We start from the raw sequence: 24,367 nt of genomic DNA on the forward strand, positions 1-24,367 counted from the left end.
CAAGTTCTGCAGTGTGCAGCACCATGCTTGAATCATCGACAACTACACATGTGTGGGGTGCCGACCTCAGTAGCTCAGGGACATTGTTGCTGCCTGCCAAAGTTGGTAAAAGATACAATACACAGCTAGTAGAGGTGGTCTAGGGAGTGTCTAACGTATAACGAGTCAATGTCCGTATACTGTCTCATAAAGTCACTGGGGTAATTTATAACACCAATATAGGTGAGCCCCTATTCTGTGACAGGTATAATCATAGACTGACCCCCCTCCTACCACTATTTTCAATTTTTTTGTAATTATTTCGTAATTTTCAATATTTTTGATTAAATGTCCTGTGGCGTCATAATAATTTTCATTCTTTTTTGTAAAGTTTATGCTTACTCCCGTATAAATCAAAATGTCAGACGGTGTCGAATACCCGTTACGACTGATTCTTCTCCTCATTTCTCCATCCGTCCAGGTGCTAATGTTGTCCAGACGGGTGCCTGTTTCGCTCCTTGTAGCTTTTTCAAGGGATGCTTGCACTCAGGACAGTCTATCAGCCTCTGCATTCATACGGCGTCTTGGTAAAAGGGCATTTTGGCCACCTTCAGAAGAAGTCTTCAGCTTTCAGAGCTTGGGGATCCACATTAACTATAGTATTTATATTATGAGTTGTGAAGTGCTGGGGGAGGGGTGAAGAGTGGGGGTAGGGCAGGAGCAGAGAAAATGTTGTGCCCACCCATTTTGAGCTCAGGCCCACCCAAAACTGGCTGTCTGGCTATGCCAACATTGGTTGGTGTTGACTCAAATGCAGATAAGTGACTCTTTTTTTTTTGTATTATTATTGTGAAGCAACTTGATGTTTGAAAAAGGTGTGAGTAAATCCAAATAATAACTTAATTCCAGGAATGCCGAAGACTATGTTGATTAAAAAAAAAAAAAAAGAATAGCTAAACTGGTAGACTTTCCCCTTCCTATCCATAGCAATCCTGGCAACTGATTAAGACAGTCACAGGTGAGTAATTCCCTGCACTCTGTATCACTTCTCTTAGCCCTTTGCCACCTGATGAGCTGACAGATCTGATTTATGAAGCCAGTGGGCAAGACATCAGCATTGCTGTCCTTACACAGGTAAGAGTGGAAAAGAATTTTCCTTTCTTGCTCTTTCTTCGTGCATTGCCTGGGTTCTCTGAATTTCTAACGCTCCTCCTCTTTGCTGATCTGTCTGTGCTAGGAAATCATGGTTTATCTGGCCATGTATGTCAGGTCACAGCCCGGCCTCTTTGGAGAGATGCTCCGTCTCCGCATTGGGCTCATCATTCAGGTGATGGCCACTGAGCTGGCTCGCAGTCTAAACTGTTCAGGTACTACTGTGCCCACTATATAATGCAGAAAAACCACGTAATATCTTCTAGACAAATGTTTCCCAGAATAGAGCCCCATTAAGAATTATAATAACAGTATTCTAAACGACAGGCAGAATGTGAAAAGAAACTGAGGTCTAGTGGGGCTGACACAGTATGAAAATCAGAATAATGGGAATATGTAAGAAAAGGAGCTGACAAAGTTTCTAAACAGAGACATCTGGTTATATGAAAGGTGAGGGGAAGAGAATTCTTTTTCCCCCAGGACAAGGGAATAGGTAATCATCAAAACAGGTGATATGATCTAATAGAGCCCAAGCCAGACATCTGTAAACAAAACTTTCTGGAATAGTGTACCACACATGCATGAGTCTTCCTGTGTCACCGTCATTTCAGGAAGCCAGCTTAGTTTCTGAGTATAAACCTGGTCTCCTGTAGAAGTCCTGGGCACCGAGTAGCTCTTTGGGTCAGGTACCCGAATGAGGGCCACAAACAAAAATGTTCTGTTCTTATGAGCTGGGCGCAGGCTGGGGCCAGGCTTGGGAAATTAAATTCTCTATTACACAAGTTACTATATCTTTGGTAAAGCAGTTGAGTCAGAAGTGTTGGACATATGGAAACATTGATCCTAGGATGATTTCTTGTTGAGAAGCCTTGATTGGACTTGCACTTTTATGTATTGGGAAAACTTTTTTCAGGCGTATTTCTCAGAGTTAGTGCCTTATAACTTGAAGTCAAGTCTCCCTACCTGTGTCTTTGCAAACAAGCATGACTGTATTTTCTGTGTGGTATTAATTTAATACATGATTCCATACCAGGTGAAGAAGCATCTGAGAGCTTGATGAATCTGAGTCCCTTTGATATGAAGAGTCTCCTCCATCACATTTTGAGTGGCAAGGAGTTTGGTGTAGAAAAAAGCAGTAAGTCCCATACTTGGAGTCCTATCAGTAGATATGTTTGTGAATATGGACAAAGACCTATAATAATAAGAATATAGAATTGCCTTTCCATGTATAGTATGCATAAATGCAGCAAAAAGTGCCACTTACTCACACAAGCGCTTTAAGCATTATTCTATAAGGGCATGTGTAAGTGGCATAGCGCACAATTGCAAGGGGCATACATATGGGCAAAAGACTTTATGAATAGGGAATCACAGTGGGGAGAGCTTGTTCTAGGATCCCTCATATTGTTTCAGTAAATTACTCCCTAGAATCTTTATATCTCAAGACAGAGTGCACATATCAGGGCAGAGGAAAACAAATTGGTTTTCCAGGTGTCAGGATGCTGTGAGAACCTTGGGGCACCAGATCTGGGGGTAGAGAGCCACTGAAACCGGGGTTCTTGGTTTCCACTGAACCGAATGAGCAGCCTAAATTTGCCGTTCAGTTTTGGCTGAAAACAGCACCTCTCTCCACCCCACCCCAGTGGAGAGCAGGTCCTGCTCCTGCTTATTCCGGTTCCAATCTCAAAATGGCTGCTGGGACCTCCAGCAGCAGTCTCACAAGGCTGCCACGGGAAGTACCAGCAGCCATTTTGGCTGAGGAACCAGCGGAGGCAAGAGCGACTGAAATCACTCTTTCCAGAAGAGGCCACTAGACCAACAGGAGATTTAAAGGTCGGCCGGGTGGCCCGTGGTGGGGGGGGCGGGGGGGGGGGGGGGGAATGATCAGCTTCTATCTGGGTATGTCCAGTGATTAGACAATTTTGAGTTTTGGTGGTGGAGTACCTGGGGAAGATCATGGGTCAGACAGTACAGAATGGCCTGAGGGTCTCATATTAGTCATGCCCTTAGCGTTGCAGGTGAAAGGTAAACCTGCAAACCAGTTGATTAGGAATGTGAGTGTGATGGCTAAGAAAGTTATGTTGGGAGCTTGTAATGCTGAGGAGTCACCCTTTTATTCTGGCAGTGGCAGAGTGTTCTATATAAGTTGATGTTGCTTGAACAGAGAGCAGTGGGTAGTAGCCCAAAATGCAAGCAAGCATATTTAGAGCTATGGGGTGATTATATGTAATCACTAGTAAACAAAGGCCCGTTTCTGAGAGCAATGAAACGGGCGCTAGCAAGAGTTTCATGGCTGCATGTCTGGTCACGGTTTTACCTGGTTCGTGGCGTGCACCGCTGTTGTTTCCGTTGTAGCTCTGTGTGGGTGGCGGTTTTCGTGCCCCGCCCTCGACGTCATTGCGTTTTGACGCGAGGGCGGAGCAGAGCTACAGTGTGGAAATCCGGAGTTTGTGGCCTGAGTAGAACGTTGGAGGTGAGAATCTGCTCCGCCCTCAACGTCATAACGTTTGACGCCAGGGCGGGGCCCAGAGACTGTGATTTTCGTGGCTTCAGAGCTTCGAACCTACGAACCTTGGGCTTCAGTGACGTCAGCAGACAATAGAACGTTGAGGGTGAGTTTTATATATATAGATTATCCCCTAGGGCTTCGAACCTACGAACCTTGGGCTTCAGTGACGTCAGCAGACAATAGAACGTTGAGGGTGAGTTTTATATATATAGATTATCCCCTAGGGCTTCGAACCTACGAACCTTGGGCTTCAGTGACGTCAGCAGACAATAGAACGTTGAGGGTGAGTTTTATATATATAGATTATCCCCTAGGGCTTCGAACCTACGAACCTTGGGCTTCAGTGACGTCAGCAGACAATAGAACGTTGAGGGTGAGTTTTATATATATAGATTATCCCCTAGGGCATGTAGCACAATTTCTTTTTTTTTATATAACTGGGTATCATTAATGCAAGCACCTTAATAGTGAGCGGACCAATCTCAGAGGGGAGCTGAGGGGAAGGGGAAAGGGAGTTTGCGGGTTCAGGAATCCTTCCTTTGTCGATGTCAAGGGTTCTCAACTCAGTCCTCGGGACACGCCTAGCCAGTCAAGTTTTCATGATATCCAGGATGTATTGTAAAGAGGAGGAGTGGCCTAGTGGTTAGGGTGGTGGACTTTGGTCCTGGGGAACTGAGGAACTGAGTTCGATTCCCACTTCAGGCACAGGCAGCTCCTTGTGGCTCTGGGCAAGTCACTTAACCCTCCATTGCCCCATGTAAGCCGCATTGAGCCTGCCATGAGTGGGAAAGCGCGGGGTACAAATGTAACAAAACAAAAAAAAAGGGGTGAAAGGGAGTATGGGGGGGGGGGGGGGGTGGGTGTTGCATCCAAAAACAACAAAATGATTGCTGGTAGTATACCTGTTCTAGGAACGAGGTTCTTGAATTTGTGTCATTATTATTTTGTTTTACTGTTTGCCTGTTGTTGCAATCAATAAAAACCATTTAAACTTAAAATATGTGGCTCCATGATCAGGGCGTAATCTAGGTAGACCCCCAATTTTTTTTTTTACAAGTAGAATGCATTCATTTACAATTACAGGATTAACTATAGGCCTGGTGTCCAAGTTTTGACCTAACCAAAGTATAATTTGGTTTTGTGTGGATTTAATTTCAATTTATACAAGAAAATCAAATTACTTACCAATTGAAAACCCTTATTTATATGAGAACAGGCCGCTGAGCCCATTAAAACGGGCAAAAGAAGCACTGTCAAGAAAGCGGTCGGAGCCCCGCCAGGTGCAGCCGAGCCCCCACTTAGGAAAGTCGCAGAGGGAAGCGTCGGCTCCCAGCCCAGTCTGCGTTCACAGCAGCAGCGGCGGCTGTAGCTGATCGGACCTGTCGGACTGTGCCTCGGAGCCGCTGTCGGACGATCCCCGCCCGGTGCTCGCCAGTCATCCGCAGCTGTGTTCCTGCCTCTAACAACGTTAGGAGAGTTGTGACATGCCGCGCATGCGCAGAACAGCTGTGCTGTTCTGCGCATGCGAGGCACGTCGGTCACTCTTCATTTAAATTCGGTAATGAGACTTTAAAAATTCAGATGTCCTTTTTGGAGGTGAAAAAGTGTGGATATATCATGATGTAACAAAACAAACCCAACAAAAGAGGAAATTATTGTTAGCTATGAAGAAAAGGACATTAGAAATGGGGGGATCCTTTTTTCTAGCATATCCATGTAAGTGCATTGTAAAATTGGGAATGACGAAGTATGTTTTTTACTCACCAGATCAGCTAAAATCTTTTTTAGATGCTAAACAGCTGAAATAATAATATCTTCATTAATAATAATTTGGAGGTAAACGCCGCTAAGTTTGGATAAATTAAGTTGTGATTTGAAATCTTCTCTGATCATTTCACCCCCTATCATTAAATTGTGGTCTGAGGAGGCGTAAAGTTGTTGTTTGAACTTAGATAAGAGATTACTTATTCTTTATGATTAGATAAGGATGCTTCTATTATTGGTATAATTTACCTAGAAGAAAATGTCATATATATTTTTTACATATTTCCTCTTAATTATGTTATCTCTTCTCTTAATTTTGTAAGTTTTTTTGATTTGGCTGTATTGCATGACAAGTGTATTCAGTGGCGTTCCTAGGGTGGCTGACACCCGGGGCGGATCGCTGATGCGCCCCCCCCCCCCCCCCCCGGGTGCAGCACGACCCCCGGTGAAAGGACACCTCCCCCCGGCGAAACGACCCCCCCCCCCCCCCCGGGTGCATCTTTATCTGCTGGGGAGGTGCCGCGCGCCTGTCGGCTTCGCTCGTTCCCTGCTCCCTCTGCCCCAGAACAAGAAGGTAACCCGTTCCAGGGCAGAGGGAGCAGGGAACGAGCGTTGCCTACAGACGCGCGGCCCCCCCCCCCCCAGCGGCGTGCACCCGGGGCGGACCGCCCCCCCCCCCCCCCCCCTTGGTACGCCACTGAGTGTATTCTAGTTAATAATTTGAATAAATAAATATATTTTTTAAAAATAGGCTCTGCTGCTCAAAAGCTCATGCTCAATAAATTGGTTTGTCTATAAGGTGGTACCTGTCTATGAGATATGTTTGAAAATTGTTATATCTATTGATTTATTTAAATTGTCACATTTTGATTATACTTTCTTTTGTTTTCTCTCCAGTGCGACCTATAGAATCATCTGCTGTCAGCCCCGCTGTTTCAATTCATGAGATGGGGCACACGGGAGCTACCAAAGTAGAGAGGAGCGGCATCAATAGGCTAAGGGTTGAGATGAAGCAGGTACTAACTGCATGCTACAGTGTGTGTGTTGATATGAAACCCTCCCTTAGTGTATAAGTTACTCTCTTTTAGCAATCCATCACTTTCACATCCCGTTTTGGAAGTGAAACCTTTGTTTCATTGAATTTGGAAATGGGCCTTCCTAAACTGAAAATTTAGCTTTTGACTAGCAGATTAAATATTCCAAAATGCTGTGTTTAGCCATGGTGTGAATCAGCAGTCATGCATGAGCTACCACCCTGAAAGCAGCACTGCAGTACTCATCTGACATTAGCCCTATTTATTTATTACATTTGTATCCTGCGCTTTCCCACACACAGCAGGTTCAATGCGGCTTACAAAGTAAAAAAAACATTACAACAATCCAGTAAGAAGAATATTACAACTGTAATAAACATAATAATAGTAAGGTTTAAGAATATATGAATTGAATTAGATATGGGGAGGTAAACAAGGATAGGTTAGGTAAGAGGAAATGAGATTGGGAGGGGTATGGTATAGAAAGATGGAGAAGAAAAGATTGGAGGATGAGTATAAGGAGATTAGGAGATAAGGTCAAAGGTATAATCGGTGTCAGAGTCAGTGTCAATGTCAGAGCAGGAGTAACGTAGATGGGCTGGTAGGATTAAGTTGGGTCATTAGTGTAAGCTTGCTTGAAAAGATGTGTCTTCAACATTTTCCTGAAGGGTAGATAGTCGTTAATTGTTCGGATGGATCTTGGTAGAGCATTCCAAAGCTGACTGCCCAAAAAGGAGAAATTGGATGCGTTGTAGGCTCTATTCAATGTAGAGTGGCATTTCTATTCTTACGTGGGCCAATGCTCAGAAGTCCCGCAGTAAAGCCAATAGCACGGAACCCATACAACCAGAACAGTGCAGAAAACTAGCTCACCAATGCTCAGATGAAATGGTATTCAAATTATATGCACGCTGTAAAAGTGAAAACAAGGCAGGGGGTGCACACACACAAGAGTTTTGCGCAAGTTCAGCTCTTGTGCCCATGTGCTAAGCAAACCTGAAAGTGAAGCACACACCTGTTTTCTGCACCTTTAAATATATGGTTTTCCTTTATTTTTATTTTTTTTACTTAGAAGTGCAGAAAACAGGCACCAATGTACAAGCGCTTAGGAGCTTGCACGGGCTTCCTTCTGCTTCCAAATTAGATAAAAACCAGCAGATTTTAAAGAGAGAATTGTGAAAAATCCTCTCTTCAAACACACACCAGCTCCGAGCTGGCATTAGGTTTTCAGCAGTCAGGGCGGCTTTGTTTGGTGCACTATTTTCTGAGCATTGAGAAGGAGGGAATAGGAAATGACCTCATTAACATCCATTTGACTTCATTAGCATGCTACAGTATTATGCTGTAATCTTTGGTGCACTATGGGGCTCATTTTTGAAAGAGATAAACATCTAAAAAGTGGTATAAAGCAGCATTTGGATGTTTTTTTTACAAAAACGTCCAAATCAGTATTTTCGATACCTATTTTTCAGACGTTTTTCTATGCTGTTCTCCTGCAGTCCATCCAGATCTCAAGGGAGCATGTTAAGAGCGGGATTTGGGCGTTCCTAAGACTTGGACGTTTTTCAGCCATAATAGAACAAAACAAAACCGTCCAGGACTAAACTTAAGACGTTTTGAGCTGGACCTGTTTTTATAACGAATAAGGCCCAAAAATGTGCCCTAAATGACCAGATGACCACTGCAGGGAAACAGGGGTGACCCCCCCCCCAATACCCTCCCGCCAGTGGTCACAGACCCCCTCCTACTCCCCCAAAATGTGAATAAAAATATGACTTACCAGCCTCTATGACAGCCTCAGATGTTAAAGTCAGGTCTATTAGAGCAGCATGCAGTTCCCTGGAGTAGTGTAGTAGTCGGTGCAGTGCAGTATGGAGTGTGGGACTCAGGTCCCTATCTCCATCTACCTGTCACACTTGTGGTGGAAACTGTGACCCCTTCCAAAGTCACCAAAACCCCTGGGAGCATTTTTTATGAAGTGCCCTTTAGGATGCCCCATTGCCCTCCTGGGATGTCTGGGTGACCAGTCTACTAAAAATTCTGGCTCCTATATCCCAGTGGCATGAATCTCTACGTTTTGCACTTATTCGTTTGTTTGTTTGTTTTCTTTGGGGGGGGGGGGTCAAAAATGGACCAAAAAACAAAGCATCAAAAGCACAAAACCTTGTTCAAAATAATGCTGTTGTTGTGTGTAAGCTTTGTATTATACTTCATTTGGAGACCCCTGACGCAGGTGCGGCGGCACCGAAACACGGCCCATGTCGGGTCTTTCTTCAAGCAAAGTTTACCATTAAAAATTTTTATACATGAAAAAACTGTGTTCCCTTTTGTTTTTAAAGGCCCTTTGTGCTGTTTTTTTTGCTTGGTTTGTTTTTGTACTTAGTTCCCTCTCTATGTTACACGAAAAAAAAGATAAGACATTTCTCTTTTTTGAAAATGATCTTCTTTCCTATTCGGATTTTGGTCGTTTTGTGCAGAATGTCCAAAGTCAGACTTAGACGTCATGTCAAAAATGCCCCTCATTGTCTCCCATGCTAGAGCCCTCTGAACATTCTGCACTCACGAACACTGGCGCTAGTCCGGCACTAATCGCCTCTAGCACCAGCGTTACATTTTGAGCATTGACTCAGTAGTGCTGCTACTAATCTGCCCTCAGTACTACAGTTAACAGAATCAGATATTAGATTTGCTGATATGCTTTCCTGTGAGTGGATTTATGTACTACTACCCTGTTTTAGAAATAGATTTTATTTAAATTTTTTCTTCCCTTATTTACCATATTTATTTATTTCTTGTTTCCAGATGGATAGGAGGTTAAGCACTGATGAACAGGTGACATCGCAGAACTAGCTTGCTAACAACTTTCTTTAATCTGCACGCTTGTTTTTGTTTTCATCTTAATTCTGAGTGATAAAAACAAAGACATTTTAGACCATGCTTGTCCAGAATCTGGCCCACCGAGTGCTTATTTCTGGCCCTCAGACGCTTGTCAATTCTCGTGATGCTTACAGCGGGATTCCTGCTTCCCCACTGCAACTCAGCTCTCTGTAAGCTTGAGCCACGAGATGCCGGAGTTCGGGTCGGTCTTGCGGTTTCAAGTCTCGTGAGACTTGCAGCAGGGAGTCGTTTCATGGTGGGGAAGCAGGAATCCTGCTGATTCTTCTGCAGCGGAAACCAGGTGAGGATAAAGAGACTGGTTGAAGACTTGTAGGCTTAACGTGAGAGAGAGACTGGGTGAAGGCTGAGAAGTTGACATTTTGCCGCTATTTGACGAAACGTGGCAAAATACGATGGTGCATGTTTTGGCCCTCCAAATGTTACAATATAAAATGTGGCCCCCGATTGAAAAAGGTTGGACAAGCCTGTTTTACACTGTCAAAACTAATAAGCCCTAATGCAGTTTCTTCATTTTCCTTCTGCAGAGCATACTAACAGCTGTCTTATAATGAGCTTAGAGTTTCATTACTACATCAATGTTGTTTTACATGCTTGTTCAGACAAAATCATTCCGGTCCACTCTTTCCATTCTTTCCTGTATTTTACACCTGAGGAGCTAGAATTGATTTAGATTTCTAAAAGTTCTTTAGAACCTTGCCATCCCCCTAAATAAAAGGCCAATGCAGAAAGCTACCGCAGGCAGAAGCACATGGTTAATGAGCAATTTGCATGCTCGTTACTGTCTGCTGGATGTCGGAAGGGTTTCTGCGCTGAAGATAACTTGTGCAGTAAACATCAGTGCACAGCATATTAGAATGCATAATAAGGAGCCTTTCACTTAACCCGCAGCAATGCAGAGCTGTGTGCTGATGTCTACCTCTTGGACACAACGCGAGAAAACTACCGCCAGATGTGAGGTGACGTAGAGAGCTCCTAAATCCACAGCCCCTTGCCCCCAGATAGCTGCCTGCATTGAGGATCCCTTCCCCTGACCCGAGCCCCCTCCCATGACCTGACACCCACTTCCACCCTGACATACAAAAAAATCCCAGGTTTCTAGTGACAGCCAGAACCCCCATGACAACCCCCACCCCCCCCCCCCAATCATACCTTGAAGAGGCAGAAGCAATGCACACTCACTCCTGCCTCCGCATTGCCATCTTTGAAAATGGTAGCTCCTGACTCTACCTGTGCAGTAAAATAGCCAGTGCAGTAAATGTTTGGCACTAATTGCTTAGCACAGGATGGGACGGACCGGACAGGGTTTGGGTGGAGATTGTTCTGTAAACTGCGTCTTACTGTACACACAGTTTATAGAACAGCGCTACACGCATTATTCAAATGTGGACGTCATATACAGAATTTAGCCCCATTCGTGTATATGGTTAAAGCATATGCACACTTAGAAACAGGTGTAAATTTGTGCAAGAACATTTGTGTGCTGTTGGATTATTTTATAAAGGCACATAGGTGTCCGTATTACATACCATACGGCTTGAGTCGGGCTAGTTTGAGGGATTTTAGGCCTAACTCTGTATAACTGTCGAAAATACGTGGATAGCAGAGTTATACATTCACCAGCCTCCGGTGAACATGCATCTTTATGTGAGTATCAGTCTTATTGTCTTCAAAATATACACATACTATATACAACAAAGGGAGATATTCCTTCAATCCAATGAAGCAGCAGTTTTCATCTTTTCTTCTGTGCTACAGTATAATAGGTGCTTCCTTCAATATAAATAGACACATTCAGAAATCTTTTCGTTTTCATGGGAATACAGGTATATTCACTCCAAGGTATTTTTTTTTTCATTGTCCTGCAGTAAACAACACCAGTGCATCGCATCAAGATGCCATAAACTAAGTTCAAATTAATTTCACTTGTCTGTATTAGAATCCAGTTTTGTTTGGAAGCTATTTTTCGAGTAAAATTGACTATTCAGCAGAAAGCAGTATGTGGTACAGTCTGCAATTTTTCCACTTGGAAAACCTGAACTGAGATGAGACAGTAACATGAATATTACCTGTTTTTACTTCTAGGAATTAATCTTATAGATTTTTAGATTGCAGTTGGTCTGATGCATAATTTGCATTGTTTTACAGAGGTGCAGTAACCCTTCATCTCCCAGTAGTACTATGTCTCCTACGGGTTCTGGTGGAACTCATTTTAGTTGGGATGACCATCATGGTCAGTGGTTGAGAAGGAGAAGACTTGATGGTGCTATTAACCGAGTCCCTGTGGGTTTCTATCAGAAAGTATGGAAAATCCTTCAGAAGGTAAATTACATTCATATTTCCCATTTGCTTTATTCCGCCTATACCATTAAGTTTAAGGCAGATTCCACGTAAAGAAGCCAAAGACACAATGATGGCCCTCTGGGTATTGGATGGATTAGATGGGACATGAATTAATAAGGGGTCAATATTCAAAGTGAGTTAAATGGGTAAGAGATGCTCTTATCTGGTTAACTCAGGCTGACCAGGCCCCGAGGGAATATTCAGCGGCCCTTACCTGGATAGTGCTTCTGAATATTCCCTCTAACCACTAAAGCCGAAACCCGGATCAGGTGCCGATATCTACCTCTTAACCAGATAAGTTAACCTCATAAATAGAAGTCCTATCTTTGTCCGGTTTAACTTATCCGGTTAAGGGCTGATATACCCAGATATTTAATGCTGCTACCAGAGCATAGCCCAGCATTGAATATCCAGGCATAATTTCAGCAGTGGCCATCAGAGTTTTAAAAGGTGCTGACTAGTGTTCCCTCTAAGGTGAGCGTGTGAGCAATCGCTCATACATTCCAAGAGCATCGTTCACATTTTTTTACATGGTCACTCACAAACTGTCACATCCATCCCTGTGTCCCCTCCCCAGATGCCCTGATACACTTGGAAAGTCAGGACACCAAACCTAACCCATAACTTCAGAATCTGTATCCATCTTTAAACCTGGACAAGCCTTCCTGTCAGTTCCTGTGACCTTTCTCAGGGCGGCAGTCTGCGTCTCTGTAAGCTCCTTTAGTGTTGACCAAAACCAGCTTCTGGGTACATACGTGCTGAAGGACATTGTATTAAGGACTGGTGTCAGGAAACACTGGACCCCTGCCTTCCCCTTAATGCCTTGCCTTGCCTGATACATAGGAGTTTTTGGGGGGTCTGGGGGAAGGTGTTACTGTGTCTGTTTTAAAGAAGTTTTTTTTAAAAATCACGCTAATACAGGAGCTCACAAATTGTTGTTTTTTTAAAAATTGTTGTTCACACAAAAAACAATTTGCACGCACCAGGCCGGTCCTTAGAGGGAATATTGATGCTGACCAAAACCAGCTGAATATTAACCCCTCAGCTTCTACATAATCAAAACTGAATGTGAAATGGTGAGTCTGCAAGGAATGCAGATTAGTCAATCTTAGATGCATTTACAACCATGATGCTATACCAGTTACTTTCTGTATTCAGATTAGTCGACAGGAAAAGATATTCTATATTAACAGGAAAAAAGAGGAGCATAACTTCAGATTGCTCTATCTGCTTATTCCCTGTAGGACTGATTGACTTTTATAATAATCAGGTGTTTTGACTAAATATTCTGCTTTTGGATTGTTCCTTTGTTTGCTCATGAGAAATGACATTGTATTGCTTCTACTGAAAACATCAAAAAAAATATTCTATGTGATTCTACCCACCAGTTTAGCTGTATCCTATATATGCCGAGCTTGAGTTCAATATTGAACCCGGTCTAATGAAATTTGGGGCTGCTTGCGTCAGGATCAGTATTTCTCAGTGTTGTCTTCTCCACTCAAAGTTTGATCTCATTCAGCACTGAGGCGAGATTTCACATGTTTCCCTCAGCTGATATAGCTTTTTGGAAGTTTGCAGACCCAAATAATATCAGGGAAGGTCTAGAAGAAGAGCAGTTGGCATAATGCGTTGTGAGTACAAAGGAGTTCAGTATTCAGTTTGCAGAACAGAATTACAAACTTTCAAAGCATATGCTTGAACTCGTGAACTCACATTTCAGTGATAATGTATTCTTTTTTTTTTTTTAGTAATTTTAATTCAAACAAAAAGTTTGTTACAAGTGAAACACTTGAAAAGGAAATACAGTAAGAAAATACAATTTGAGGTATAATGTAAAAAGAAAAAAAAATCCTCATTTATTTATTTATTAAATTTGTACCCCGCGCTTTCCCACTCATCGCAGGCTCAATGCGGCTTGCATAGTAACAAGAGAATACAATCTGTAGCATCAAAATCAACAAGGATAACATATAGTAACATAGTAGATGACGGCAGAAAAAGACCTGCATGGTCCATCCAGTCTGCCCAAGACAAACTCATATGTGTATACCTTACCTTGAATTTGTACCTGTCCTTTTCAGGGCACAGACCATATAAGTCTGCCCAGCAGTATTTCCCGCCTCCCAACCACCAGTCCCGCCTCCCATCATCGGCTCTGGTACAGACCGTATAAGTCTGCCCTCCCCTATCCTAGCCTCCCAACCACCAACCCCTCTTCCCCTCACCTGCTCCGCCACCCAATTTCAGCTAAGCTTCTGAGGATCCATTCCTTCTGCACAGGATTCCTTTATGCATATCCCACGCATGTTTGAACTCCGTTACCGTTTTCATCACCACCTCCCGCGGGAGGGCATTCCAAGCGTCCACCACCCTCTCCGTGAAAAAATACTTCCTGACATCTTTCCTGAGTCTGCCCCCCTTCAATCTCATTTCATGTCCTCTCGTTCTACCGCCTTCCCATCTCCGGAAAAGATTTGTTTGCGGATTAATACCTTTCAAATATTTGAACGTCTGTATCATATCACCCCTGTTCCTCCTTTCCTCCCGGGTGTACATGTTCAGGTCAGCAAGTCTCTCTTCATACGTCTTGATAGGACAATGAACAAGGAGTAAATGGGATAAAAGAGGTATGAGTGAAAGGATAGGGAAGGTAATGAGGTGGAGCGATAAAGGAGAAGTTGAGGAAGAGCATGAATGGTAGGAAGGTTGGTAGGAAATAATATCTGAGTCAATTGTTGTTAATGATTAGATGAACCAGTCGTTCGGGTAAACCTGTTTGAATAGATGGGTTTTCAATAGTTTCCTAAAGGGAAGATATTCACTAATTGGCCGAATGTATCTGGGTAGAGCATTCCAGAGTTGGGATCCCAGGTAGGGGAAGTTAGATGCATGGTAGGTTTTGTAATAGGACACTCTGTGAAACTAACTGGTCATTATAAGAAAGTATTTGTTTAGTCAGTGCAAATTTAAGCTGCGGAATTTGTGCCAAAAGAGGCAGTCAAATCTAGTAGTATAGGCTGAGTTTATAAAAGGTTTTCTGGAGAATGGGCCCTTTTTATCAATTATTAGGTGTTCAGTTGGGGGAGGGGGAGGGTAATTCTACAAACTGACACCGCAATTCTATATTGGCTTTTAAGTGCACTTAAGCCATTACATAATACTAGTGCAAAGGCACTTTGATGCACTGTATATAATCATGACCATTTACTAGTATAAGTTGGCACGCCTAAGTGTGTCAAGTGATATGTACAACTGATAATATTCTGTAAGTTGCACTTCTCGCCTGGTGACACATCTATGGTCTCCCCATGCTCCACCCACGTGTGCTCTCCCTTGCAGTTATGTGCTATGGCATTTATGCGTTATCGTGTAGAATAGTGCAAATACATTTGTGTAACTGCCACTTATTGGCACCTCTGATGCACATTAAATGGAGCATAAGTCTAGGTGCCAGTTTATAGAATCACCTTTGTGGTGTTTTTTTTATATTTGAAAGGTTTTTCTTTTTTTAAATATATTCAATTTTTAAGTATTGTAATGCATTGTTTTGTTTTTCTCTTATAGTGCCATGGCCTTTCTATCGATGGTTATGTTCTTCCCTCCTCAACTACAAGAGAGGTAACTGCAATGTAAATACTGTCTTTGGATGAAAGAAAGAGATGGAAGGTATCTGAAAAGTAAAAAGAAGGAAAGGGGTTAGGAAGAGGGTGAAATTTGAGTGGACAGAGAACGGAAGAGAAAAAGAAGAGAGGAAAGAGCTAAAATGGAAAGATCAGTATGTCAGAGGCAAGTGCAGTGAGGGAATGGAACGAGAGAAGAAGAGACAAATGGACAGCAGCTGCTTGAAGGAGAATTAGCAGAACGACTGGAAAGTGGAACCAACATGATGGAAAAAAATAAAATGACCAGGCAACAAAGGTAGAAAAGGCAGTTTATTTAGAATTTATTAGCTGAAATATGTTAGCTTGAGAAATGTGCATAGTGGATGTCACTTTATTGTGTTCAGTAGAAAAGGAAATACATTTCTGCAGTGGCGTTCCTAGGGGGGCTGGCACCCGGGACGGATCGCCGATTCGCCCCACCCCCCGGGTGCAGCACCCCCCCTCCCCGATGCAGCGCAGCCCCCCCCCCCCCGCCGGGTGCACGCCACCGGGGGGGTGCCGCGCGCGCCTGCCCTCCGTTGTTCCATGCTTCTTCTCTGCCCCGGAACAGGAAGTAACCTGTTCCGGGGCAGAGAAGAAGCATGGAACAACGGAGGGCAGGCGCGCGCGGCACCCCCCCGGCGGCGTGCACCCGGGGCGGACCGCCCCCACCGCCCCCCCCCTAGGAACGCCACTGCATTTCTGTTTGTATTTCTCCATTGTTGCAGTACATGCCAAGGTTTCCAGTTCAGTATTTGTCTACATATTTTTATTTCTTATTTGTGATCCTTTGTTGAGTATTTGGTGAGGGTCTGTGTGATAATAATGGAAGATGGGGAGATTGGAGGGGAGGCAGGGAGGAGAAGGAATTTGGGGTGGGGGCTTCTTTATTTTCTGCCCTGGGCCCTATCATGTCTAACAGCAATCCTGACCCTTGCTGTACCTGGTAGGGATCCCCAAGCCCCATCAGCTGAGGACCTCCTCTGAAGGCAGCATCTACGGAAGACATTGTTGCCCCCCCCCCCCCCTCAACAGAGGAAGTCCATCTTCAGGTTGATGTATTTAAGAGGACTCCATCTGATAGTGGTGCCGGGTCGCCGGTGCCCTTGAATGGAGTAATGCTGGAAGGCATATGGAAGGTTTTGATGAAAATAGAGTCTTTGATGTCCAAGAATAAAACTGAATTGTCATCACTTGTAAGTAAAATTGACACCTTATCAGAGAACATTGAAACTATAAAAATGGTTTTCAGCACAGATTCAACATATTAAAGAAGAAGTAAAAACAGTTCAGGGGGTTACTTCTACATTGATTCAATATAATTTAATAATCCACAGAGTTGAGATATTTTGAAAAGTTTAATCTCAGGAGGAAGGAAGACCAAACGACAGCTGGAATGGTTAAAAAGTGAGGTGAAGAAAGCCATTATAGCTAAAAGAAATTCCTTCAGAAATGGAAGAAGGATCCGACCGAAAATAATATGAAACAACATAAGGAATGACAAGGAAGGCAAAGAGACTTTGAAAAGAAGACTACATTGGAGGCAAAAAAAATATAGTAAAAACGTTTTTAGGTATATTACAAGCAAGAAGCCAGCAAAAGAATCAGTTGGACCACTAGATGACAGAGAGGTATAAGGAGCAGTCAGGGAAGACAAGGCCATAGCAGAGAGTTTAAATTAATTCTTTGCTTCGGTCTTCACCAAGGAAGATGTGGGAGAATACCAATTCCAGAAATGGTATTCATTGCTGATGAGTCAGAGAAACTGAATCAAATCTCTGTAAACCCGGAAGATATAATGGGGCAATTTGACAATTGAAGAGTAGCAAATTGCCTGCACCGGATGGTATACATCCCCGAGTACTGATAGAATTGAAAAATGAACTTGCAGTTAGTAGTATGTAATTTATCTTTAAAATCGAGTATTATGCCAGAAGATTGGAGGGTGGCTAATGTAATGCCAGTTTTTAAAAAGGGTTCCAGAGGTGATCCGGGAAATTATAGACCGGAGAGCCTGACATTGGTGCCAGGCAAACTGGCAGAGGCTATTATAAAGAACAAAATTACAGAGCATATACATGGATTAATGAGACAAAGCCATATTAGAAGTCAGAGTCTGAACACTCTTGGGTATCTGAAGAAGAACACAAAAGACAGAGGATTTCTCATTGAATGATTTTGTCAGGAAGATAGTAAAGTTCATCCCTTTGGAGACGGAGGATGAGCCCAGGGCATAAACTTTGGACATTTTGCAGGTCGGTAACCCCCCTAAAGCAGCTGTGACAGCACCCATTCCCAAGTGCAAATGAAGATGTGGGAGACCCCCTCTCTATACAGAGGATGAACAAGAAGGTCGACTTTATGTTTAGAGTTCAAAATTACATCTGCAGCAATCCCCAAGATTTCAACTAAAATATCTTTTAAACATATCACATGGAGACACTAGTAGCAACTTAGGAAAATTAAAAAAAAAAAAAGTTAGCTGCTTTATTAAGTTTCTCTAAATATTCAGGCTTCATTTTTTTATTGATATTGAGTGGCATTTTAGAAAGGACGTCCAACTCTGAGTATGGAAATCCAAGTCAGTACGTCACAAATACACATCCATCTCACATGTATTTTAGTTCTCACATGTATTTTAGATACAGTCTGTTCTGAAATACATGTGAGATGGACATACATGTGCTGGAAACATTCAGCATGAGCATCCATTTTACAAACTGAAACTTCCGAATTATGAATTGGAAAAACAAGGGACATGAACAAAGGGGAAGCCTAATGGTTAGAGCAGTAGGTCGAGAATCAAGTGAACCAGGCTGAAATCCCATGAGCTGTCTGTGGATATTTTTTTGTGAGCCCTCCAGGAACAGAAAAATACCTCCTGTACCTGGATATACACCAGTTCAATAGCCTTCAGGCTTGCAAGCAGTGGCGTAGCCAAGGGTGGGCTTGGGTGGGCCCAGGCCCACCCACTGTGAGCTCAGGCCCACCAGTAGCAGCACACCTATGATGTGGCCGGCAGAGATTCCCAAGCTGAAAACTCCCAACAACTGTCCCTCCTGCAAACCTTATAAATAGCAGATCTTCGCCTGCAGGAAGCAGCAACTGATACATACTGCTCACACCGGCCTCAAAGCCTTCCCCTCTGACTTATTCCCGCCTATGCAGAAACAGGAAGCTGCATCAGTGGGAAGGATGTGGGGCCAACATGAATACTGTGTATTAGTTGCTGGTTACTGCCGGTGAAAATCTGCTATTTAAAAGGTGTGCAGGAGAGGGGGGATATTTGAGAGACCATATGGCATGCAGGCGAGAGAAGGAGAGGCCAAATCACCTGTGGAATGGGGTGGGGTTCTTCTGCCCACCCATCTTGGGCCCAGGCCCATCCAAAATTGGGTGTCTGGCTACGCCCCTGCTTGCAAGTCTTATGTACTCAGGTACAGTAGGTAGTTTTCTGTCCAAAAATAGCTGAAGTGGTATTTAAACCTGGGTCCCTTGGCTCTCAATCCACTGAACTAACAGGGTACTCCTGTGGGGCTGCTCTGTTAAGAATGTCTACAGTACCTGAAGTTGTCACACACCCTGGTATCTCTTCCCAGTTTCACTTTCAGGGGAGACAAAGGGGGACAGCAACCACAGGGATTAAGGAGGCGTCATACCTTTATCCTTCCAGTGGGCAGCTGCTCAGAGCACCTTTCTGTAACCTTGACGTGCCAAGTACCAGGTCTGAATAACAACGTCCATCTTTTTAGACAGGGACGTTCCTTCCCCTTCTGTGATCAAAGTTGGTTGTCCATATTTTGGCCCCTCCCTAGTCACACCCAAAACACGTGCAGACCACGCCCCTTTGCCATATGTACATACTGCAGTGTTAGACATCCATATCCTGGCTTTATATATCGGAATTTGAACATTCATGCAACATGGGAGTCTAAATGCCAGTTCAGATGTCCACAACAAGAATAAATCTTCTAAAATAACCACCATTATCTCTCATCAGAGTTTCTCGTGTATTATGAATACTGTCAAAATCCTTTTCAACTTTTTCTACTCTTGATGTCATTTGAGAAAGGTCAATAACAGTCTTATCCACCTTTTCCTCCATACCCTGAACTTCCTGAACATTGGACCTCACATTTGCGCATGGGCGTCTTATCATTCAGTGCACACTAATCATTAGAGCATGCTAAATCCATTAGCACACCTTAGTAAAAGGACCCCTAAATTAATCTGCTTATGGAGTGGTCAGTTTTCTTTAGGAGGATAAAACATTTTTTTACCTATGAAAATTGTTTTGAAAATTGTCCTTTAAATGTTTTCTGGTGGGTTTTTTTTTCTCTCTCCCCTCTTGCTAGATGACCCCTTGTGAAATTAAATTTGCAGTTCATGTGGAGTCTGTACTGAACCATGTACCACAACCAGAATACAGACAGTTGCTAGTAGAAGGAATTCTGGTCCTCACCATTATATCAGACATGGAAGTGGACAGCATTGGGAGTATAATCCACATGGATCGAATAGTGCATCTAGCCAATGATCTGTTCCATCAAGATCAGGTAAGTGTTGTGAATACATCTGAATAAATCCATAAATCAACCTTCACTTATAGGCATACCTAGCCAGTTGGGTTTTCAGGATTACAATGAATATGCATGTGATACATTTGAATACAAGAGGCCTCCATTGCATTTGTATCCCACATTTTCCCACCTCTTTGCAGGCTCAATTTGGCTTACATTATGCCGTAATGGCGATCACCATTTCCAGAAGGAGAAATACAGAATATTATTGCATTTAAAGTACAGAAAATATAAAATAAATTAGAAGTAAATAGATATACAAATCATTTCAGGTATAAGAGGACAAGGGTAATGTGTAACGTTCAATAACTAACTAACATTTCTAAAGCGCTACTAGGGTTACGCAGCGCTGTACAATTTAAACATAGAAGGACAGTCCCTGCTCAAAGAGCTTACAATCTAAAAGACAAGAGAACAATCTAGAGGACGAGTGAACAGTTAATCTGATAGGGTGGATAGATTGGGGCATTTTATATTTCTAGAGCGGTTAGGCGCCGAAGGCAGCATTGAAAAGGTGAGTTTTAAGCAGAGATTTGAAGATGGGTAGGGAGGGGGCATGGCGTATGGGTAAAGGAAGATTGTTCCAGGCATAGGGTGAGGCAAGGCAGAATGAGCAGAGCCTGGAGTTGGCAGTAGTGGAGAAGGGTACTGAGAGAAGGGCTTTGTCCTGTGAGCGGAGGTTGTCACAATAATGACATTGTGATTATTGTAAACAAATAGAAAGAGATCAATGATAACTTGTTCTGGTAAAGGTTTTGGTGTCAGTTCATTTATGAAGGATCTTTATGATAAGTTTCTTTGAACAGGTTAGTCTTTAGTAATTTCCGGAAGGTTGCCAAATCGTGCGTTGTTTTTATGGCATTTGGTAATGCATTCCATATTTGCGTGCAGGTGTAGGAGATTATGCAGATTTAACTCACGCATAGTCATTGTGGATATCCTGAAAACCCAACAGGCTAATTGTGCCTCCAAGAGAGGGTTGAGAAACACACACCTAGCAGGGCCAATGCTCAAAGCTCCCGCGGTAAGCCAACAGCGCAGAAAAGATGCCACTGGAACAGCGCAGAAAAGAACTTGCTAATGCTCAAAGGAAATGGTTTACAAAACATATGCGTGCTGTTAATGCAAAAGCAAGAAGGGGGGAGACGTGCTTGGTGCATGCGCAGAAGCGTTCCATGGTAAGCTCAGCTCCTGTGCACATTCACCTGGCAAACTTGAACGTGAAGAACACATTGGCATCTGTTTTCTGCAAATTTAAATATAAGCATTTCAAATTTTCTTTAGCTTGGAAGGCTTATATTTAAATGCAGGAAACAGGTGCCAAATGTGTGCTTTCACTTTTGGGTCTGCTCTGAATCCCGCACGTTTATTTCTCACTACCAGTGCTTAGGGGCCTGCACGGGCTTCCTTCTGCTTCCATAACTAATCAAAACCCGCAGATTTTAAAGAAAGAATCATGAGAAATCCTCTCTTCAAACACCCTATCACCTGCTCCGAGCTGGCATTATTTTTTTGCAGGGGTACCTTGGCTTTGTTTTGTCTGCTGTTCCCTGAGCATTGGGAGAGAATGGGAAATGACCTCATTAACATCCGTTTGATTACATTAGCATGTTGTTTGCGCTAATCCTTGGCGCGCTCGTTGTCTCTGGTGCTGCAGCCTCTGAGCATTCTTCACTCACTAATGTGGGTGCTGGTTCAGCGCTAATGGCGTCTAGCACCTGCGTTCACTTCTGAGCGTCGGCCCCCTAGAGTTCCATCTTCTGACACTTGAAGTATGAGTTGGCAGTGTGTACGTCTGCTTCAGAAATGAGGTATCTCGGTGGAGAGGTGGACTGAAGAATTTCTAAGTATGGTTAAATATAGAGAAAGATGATGACTAGATGGGACTGTACATTTAGATCCATGCACTGCAAGAGGCTTGATCCCTCTGCCTTGACTGTAGTCTTAATTAGGATAATTTTGAAACAGGGCCCCTAAACAGTGACAGCACATAGACATATATTTTGTGCCTGTTTAACAACAGCAACATATGAACTTGTATGATTTTATTAAAATTGCCTTCCAAAAATCCCACACAGGAAGTCATACCAACTCCAAGGCAGGAATAACTTTGTACAGGTTTGGACATATTCCTGGACGTAAAATCTGTAAACCATTATTAAGGTAGACCCGGGGAAGCCACTTGAGGGTATATTCACTAGGTATATATAAGTTTATACTGGTGAAGGGAGTAATTCAATCAGTTTTCTCATTATACTCAGCTTCAGATTCACCTTAATGATATCCTTTTCAAAATATCATGGTCTGAAATATGCCTGGCTCATACTAGCCATTAGAGAAGTAGTTACATGGGCCTGATGATCTTACTAAAGGGTCTCTGTTAAACTAGACCGTGATATTTTGAAAAGGATATCATTAAGGTGAATCTGAAGCTGAGTATAATGAGATATACTCAGTTCTGAGATATACTCAAAGGCTGCAGTATCAATGTGTGTTTCAAGGCTCACTTTAAGAATGGGAATCGCAAAACCGATTAGGGGGCCTTTAATGAAAGAGGAAGTGATATCCGCTATAAATTGGTGACAGTCAATCTCAGTATATAGGAACCTTGACCTTTGGTGGAAGGGGAGGGAAGGGAGAAGAAGAATGAACAGGAGTGAGGTGAGGGAGGGCAATAGGGGAGGGGGAAGGAAGAAATCGTTAATAAAGAATGACATACACGTATCTACTTAATATAAAGAGGGATTAGTTTTGGGTCTAGGTTGCTATGTAGTTATTCAGACGTAGGGAGTTACCTTGAATCTGTTAATATACAAGAAGGATTGATGCTGTTAATATAAGGAAGGGGGAGACAAATGTAATGAGGGGAGGAAGGAGAAGGGGAGGGAGAAAAATGAATAACTCACACAAACTTATGGTTGTAATGTTTTATTGAATGTTCAATAAAAAAAAAAAAGAATGGGATGCGCAAAATGATTTTGATTTTTGCTCACAGTGGTATTTCTAAAAAATTATGTACACCACATTCCATATTCTGAACTAATTGACAGTATGAATGGCTAAGGATCCTTGTTAATGTAACTTTTGTATTTCATGGAAATGGTCTCCAACAAATTCGTTTAACCCTGCCTAAATGTGTATTGTTTCTGCTGTCTCTTTTTTTTTTTTTTTTTCAGAAAGCACTTGGAGCTACTGACTTCTTTCTTGAGCGAGACTCGGCCACAGGAATCTGCAACTTTTTCTATGACAGCGCCCCTAGTGGTGCTTACGGAACAATGACATACCTATCCAGAGCTGTCGCTATCTACCTGCAGGACTTCCTTCCCAATACAAGCTGCCTGATGCAGTAACACGCTGAGCAATAAGATGGAGAAACTGAGAAAGTTCATAACCCTTTCTTCAGTACCCATGTTCTGTTCCTTCAGTTACATGTCCCATCTCTACCTCAGCATCAGCTTTCCCTCATTATGTGTTATCAGCTCTGTTTGGTTTATGAAACAAGACTGTAGACTATATTCAAACATAAGTGCAAAAAGAAAAGAATAATGTTCTGTGGAGAGCCATCATATTGTTCAAAAACATACATACTTCTCAAGGGGTTAAGGGGAGGGGAAGTTATCAGTGTAGGCTACGATTAAGACCATAACTCATGCTAACCAAATGAAGCAGATATGTATGTGGAAAACAATATTGAATGGATACAAATCAATAAGAATGAGCAAGCCCGACACAGGCCATGTTTCGCCCCACTGGGCTGCATCAGGGGCTACAAAACAGCCCAGTGGGGTGAAACACGGCCTGTGTCGGGCTTGCTCATTTTTATTGACTTGTATCCATTAAATATTGTTTTCCACATACATATCTGCTTCGTTTGGTTTCCATCTTGTTTAGAGATCAATTACCCTGCTGTTTTCTTGGACCATAACTCATGCTAATGCAGCACAGGTTCCATTATATGGTTTCTCCGAGGACAAGCAGGCTGCTTGTTCTCACTGATGGGTGATGTCCACGGCAGCCCCCTCCAATCGGAATCTTCACTAGCAAAAGCCTTTGCTAGCCCTCGCGCGCCAATGCGCACCGCGCGGTTAATAGTAGAGTCATCACAGTAGCCCATGTTGATAACGCCCCCTCCCCCACCTTTAAAAAAAAAAAAAAAAAAAAAGGAATTCATGTCACCATATAGCTATTAATTTTAAGTAGTTTAGTTTTAAAAATTGTTTCTCAGGACAAAGAGTTGCACACCTAACAACTACTCCAAAAAGAGTAAATTAAAGGGCCAGTATATCATTTCAACAATAATGGAAGTAGTTCTTGATAGGCAGGAGTGATGAATGTGTAATGCATCATGATGCCCAGATATTTAAATTATATATATATATATTTATTTATTTATGCATTCTTCTATCCTACTGTTATCCAAAGGAACCAGTTCTTATTACTAGGAAGCAGTTTTACACTTACACCGGTACA

At 42.8% G+C, this 24,367-nt stretch overlaps 1 protein-coding gene across 2 annotated transcripts in view; it reads left to right on the forward strand.

Moving 5' to 3' along the window:
* PHKA2 (phosphorylase kinase regulatory subunit alpha 2) overlaps window positions 1-23,587 on the forward strand; it is a 166,845-nt gene extending 143,258 nt beyond the window's left edge. The window contains exons 25-33 of one of the 2 annotated variants that reach the window (XM_030202285.1): window positions 1,035-1,113; window positions 1,217-1,346; window positions 2,165-2,266; window positions 6,302-6,420; window positions 9,241-9,270; window positions 11,482-11,655; window positions 15,241-15,294; window positions 19,673-19,873; window positions 23,074-23,587. In XM_030202285.1, the coding sequence (XP_030058145.1) occupies window positions 1,035-1,113; window positions 1,217-1,346; window positions 2,165-2,266; window positions 6,302-6,420; window positions 9,241-9,270; window positions 11,482-11,655; window positions 15,241-15,294; window positions 19,673-19,873; window positions 23,074-23,247 (1,063 nt within the window). In that variant the 3' untranslated portion in view covers window positions 23,248-23,587. The remainder of the gene's footprint in view (window positions 1-1,034; window positions 1,114-1,216; window positions 1,347-2,164; window positions 2,267-6,301; window positions 6,421-9,240; window positions 9,271-11,481; window positions 11,656-15,240; window positions 15,295-19,672; window positions 19,874-23,073) is intronic. The other variant, XM_030202286.1, reaches the window with a different exon arrangement.
* The last annotated feature ends 780 nt before the right edge of the window (window positions 23,588-24,367 follow it).

Source organism: Microcaecilia unicolor, chromosome 4 (assembly GCF_901765095.1).
Source record: "Microcaecilia unicolor chromosome 4, aMicUni1.1, whole genome shotgun sequence".
NCBI lineage: Eukaryota > Metazoa > Chordata > Amphibia > Gymnophiona > Siphonopidae > Microcaecilia > Microcaecilia unicolor.